General features: G+C 34.6%; 1 protein-coding gene across 1 annotated transcript; it reads right to left on the reverse strand.

Annotated features, from left to right (window-relative positions):
- Window positions 1-533: 533 nt before the first annotated feature.
- LOC141661697 (cyclin-dependent kinase inhibitor 4-like) lies at window positions 534-3,266 on the reverse strand. The gene is made up of 3 exons (XM_074468703.1): window positions 2,692-3,266; window positions 971-1,177; window positions 534-884 (listed from the first exon to the last, which is right to left on the reverse strand). The coding sequence occupies exons 1-3, from the start codon at window positions 3,084-3,086 to the stop codon at window positions 815-817; spliced, it is 672 nt and encodes a 223-aa protein (XP_074324804.1). The 5' UTR covers window positions 3,087-3,266; the 3' UTR covers window positions 534-814.
- Between the last annotated feature and the right edge of the window lie 885 nt (window positions 3,267-4,151).

Raw genomic sequence — 4,151 nt, forward strand, 5'->3', positions numbered from 1 at the left:
TGGTCACATTTCAATGGGTCATTGGAAAGTGGGCGTGGAAATTGAAGAAGATAGACCACCGAAGCCCTCCTACTTCAAAATCCAACCACCACCAGTCCACCAATTAGACAAGTTGCTCGCAAGCCTAAAGCCCTTGCAACTCATAATCAGTTAGCTACAGATATAGCCAATAATCCAGCTTAGAAGACTTTTAATTATCTCGGCCATGCAGCTAATGCTAAAACTGTCTTAACTCCTAAGAAAATATATCTTAGAAAAGTAACTAAAAATAATTGAAACATAGACAAGAAGCTCACTTGTTGTCATTCTCGTCGGCATAACTGCAAAAGTGACTCCAAGCGTAAATCTGTGCAGAGTACCTGCGGAAGTGACTCAGAATTCTAGTTCTGAATAACAGTCTCATAGCAAGACCGAAACCAAACAACACAACGATTATCAACATACATACACAACAAAGGGGATGCAAACAAAATTACCAAAAAAACCAATAAAACCATATTCTACCCCACTTGGAGTAAACTTGAAGGTAGTCATAAATCTAAAATTACCATATATTTTCCTCTCCCCTCCAACAGATAATCTGTTAAACAAAGGATATTGTTTTGTGTTAAACTAACACAGCCTTTGTAACATAATAAAACATTAGTCAACAGTATACTCTGTTACTGCTACCCTATTTTCTCTACAGGTAAAGCAAGGGTAATGGAAAAGGGAGAATATACTACTATAGCCACCAATCTACATCTTCAACTATCCCAAATTTCAGATCAAACAAAAACTGGAATATCGAGTCCTGGAGAACTGATAACAGCTTCTACGGATCTATTTTCTCCCATTCATAACGCCCGGGCAGGGGCTTGTCATCCACTATGTCAAAGTTGTACCTTCAATGACAAAGAAATATGTTATTGGCATGTGTCCTCGTGAAAAATACATATTAAATTGCAAACTCTTATTATGCTTTCATTACTTTTCCATAAAGTACTTCTGCTGCCGTTTTACATTTTCAGCGAATAATGCATCGAGCTCAGCTTGCGACGACGGATGGCATCTTCGCACTGGGTTTTGAACTAATCCATTGTTATCAGTTGAGTTGCGAGGTCTAGGACTGGAACCAGGAGCTGTAATCACATTTGGATTCCTTGGCAAACTGCTAGGTGTGACCTCCTGTTGCTCCCTACACCCAAAAAAAATCAAAGGATATATAATTGTGTTAACCAGGTACTTCCAATGTGAATGGTCAACCATTTAAATAATAGGACAATATACACCCTGCATATCTAATTATCCAACAGCAGAGACAAAAGTGGTACCACAACAGAATATGATTGGAACTTGACACTTCTACTGGACAACAATCAGTCATAGTACAACAGGCAACATATAGGAACATCTGAAATATGAACATGGACAAGGAGGAGTAGAATTCGGTCCTAATTAATAAATCACCGGTGAAATAAGAGGTCGAGTTGACATATATATTTTGCAAAGTCAAAAGCATGAAAGAACAGAGCAACAGATAGTAGGTAGACAAAATAAGAATAGAAGCGCACATAGTTCAATCCCAGCACTCACATCACACGGAAACAAATAATAAGATAAATTCACCGAATTACAAAAGCTTACACACTCTTACACCTTTCAATATATTTCTTATATTCCAAGAATAAGAGAAAAATTAACCAGACATTGCCCCTGTTTAGATTAGCTAAATTTAAGAAGATAAGATCATATTCCTCCAGCAATGCACCTGGGTAGGTACTTTCTAAGAGGAACAAACACTTATTTTTAAAGAGTAGCTTAACCAAAGCAGGGCACATACATAGATCTAACAAACGCATATGCAGAAAACAGAGGAAATCAGTACAACATCACTCATGCTCAAGAAAGTTAGACGTTTGAAAAACTATATGATAACATTTCACATGCCTTATACAAGGCAACAAATAAATTCAAAGTGTTTTAACAGCCCCACAACAATTACAAAACTAGAAAATTAAATCTTTGAGAAAAGATTAATATATGGAAAATAGTACAGCCTGACATAAAAGTGAAACTATCATAAAGCTGCAACCTTTAATTCAACTGAACTCCCAAATATTTCATTAAATCAAATCAAATCAAATCTCCAATTTACCAAAAAATAATAATTTACAAACAAACATACAATTTATGTTTTGAAATGCGCACATTTTTTATTTAAAATATAAAAAAATAAAAACCTGCCATCAAAGATAAAACCATCAAAAAGCTGCAACCTTTCCTTCAATCAAACTCCCACATCCAATTAAGCCGATCATAAAAGAGGAAACAAAACTGACAACAATTCACACACACCACATAACTTTCCACAAATTAACATTAAAATCAAGCGACCATCAAATTTACCAATAGATCTTAAAAGAGGAGAAACAAAAAAGACAACAAATTTAACACACACTGGAAAAACATAATTTTTTTTCACAAAATTTCATAAAATCAAGCAAACATTCATTTTAGACATCAAATCATAACAGAGGAACAAAACAAAGACAACAAATTTAAGACACGCACAAAACCAATTTTTTTTACAAAATCATGCTAAATCAATCCAAATTAATTTTTTTATCAGATCACAAAAAAAAAGCACAACAAATTTACACTAACAAACATGTAAATTAAAAAAGAAAAGAAGAAGAAAAGAATTCAAACCTTCCATTTGGTTGAAGAGGCAAAGCATTCCCTCCAACAGAACCACTCACCACCTGCTCTCGGATCTCCACACCCAATTGACCCGACCCGTTTTCAGCACCACCACCACCTTGATTCTCAGCCCTGGCCCTTGCACCTCTAGTGGGCCCACACTTCTTCTTCTTTTGCTTCTTACCCAAAACAGCCCTCTGAAGCCTCCTGCCCCTCAGCTGAATGAAAGAGCCACCGTCCCTCGGCGCCAGAGAATCCGCCGGAAACAACCCAAGTTTCTTCAGAGCTAGGGTTTTGGCCCTCGTTAAAACCCCGACAAAAAGATTAGATGTTGGGTTTTGTGGGCCCTCCATCACTGACACTTCTGAGGCTGTCTTGTTGGATTTGTTCATGTACTTTGCCATACCCCAAAACTAACATGCATAAAATTCAGAGAACAAATAAATTTATAAAATATATAGAGGCACGCCTATATATATATATAGATGGGCCTGAAATGGTAACAACGAGGAGAATCGAAGAGGACGAGGGTTTCAGGAGGTGTACTTATTTTTTCCCTTTTGAGAATAGACAAGTGCAAGGTGTTCAGGTACCTTTTATATGCACCCGTGTGTTTGTAATATTATATTTCTTCTATAGACGGCGGTACTTTCATGTCCCGCTTGTGTTTAATTTGAATTTTTTGGGTTTGTAAGAATTCCCCCGAGTGTATGGAGGCGTTGGGATTACAAATATGGCACAATTTGGAATTAAAATATCGTATCCGGAAAATATTAATCGGAAATATTGAAATGAGATTTTTACGGATACATTATAGCTGAAAAAAATATATATATAATCAGAATATGTATATTCGAAACGATTTTTAAAATTTTGAAATGAACGATTGAGGATAACGATTAATTTGATTACATAATATCAGTGTGATGTGTGAGATGACGTCTAATTTCACCGCCGATGATATCAGAGAGTAATGTCGATGATGATGACTAATTTCACTAATGATGATATCAGAGAGATACTATTGCATGATTTTTTACTTGTTACATATGTGCATCTGTATAAGAAAAATTAAAGTGAAAATATTAATATGATTATTCTACAAAAATTGATAAATTAAAAAGAAAGTATGGTGGAAAAAGGGGAGGAGTGGTCGGAGAAGAGAGAATGAAGGAAAAGTAAATTTTGTATGGACATATATAAGTTTTTATAAAAAACAAATATACATTATTTTGAATTTAAACGCTAAATATGACTATTTCAAAAAGTAGTTACAGTCATTATATATTAGTATATAAGTTATTTTTTATATTATAGTAAATCACACTTATTCTCATTCTTGACAGTTTTTTTATCAATTATGACAATGAGACAAATCGATTATTTTTTGTTATACAAGTTTTTAACCTGTATGATGGAGCTGGTTTATTATTAATTATTTATTAATTTTGTTCAATAAATTTATAAGA

Source organism: Apium graveolens, chromosome 5 (genome assembly GCF_009905375.1).
Source record: "Apium graveolens cultivar Ventura chromosome 5, ASM990537v1, whole genome shotgun sequence".
NCBI lineage: Eukaryota > Viridiplantae > Streptophyta > Magnoliopsida > Apiales > Apiaceae > Apium > Apium graveolens.

Excerpts from the sequence above, each read along its gene's own strand:
- LOC141661697 (XM_074468703.1), bottom strand. The coding sequence starts at position 3,086 with ATGGCAAAGTACATGAACAAATCCAACAAGACAGCCTCAGAAGTGTCA. Across the intron at positions 1,178-2,691 it reads CCTCTTCAACCAAATGGAAG|GGAGCAACAGGAGGTCACAC; the intron begins GTTTGAATTCTT and ends TTTTGGGTGTAG. Across the intron at positions 885-970 it reads CAGAAGTACTTTATGGAAAA|GTACAACTTTGACATAGTGG; the intron begins GTAATGAAAGCA and ends TTGTCATTGAAG.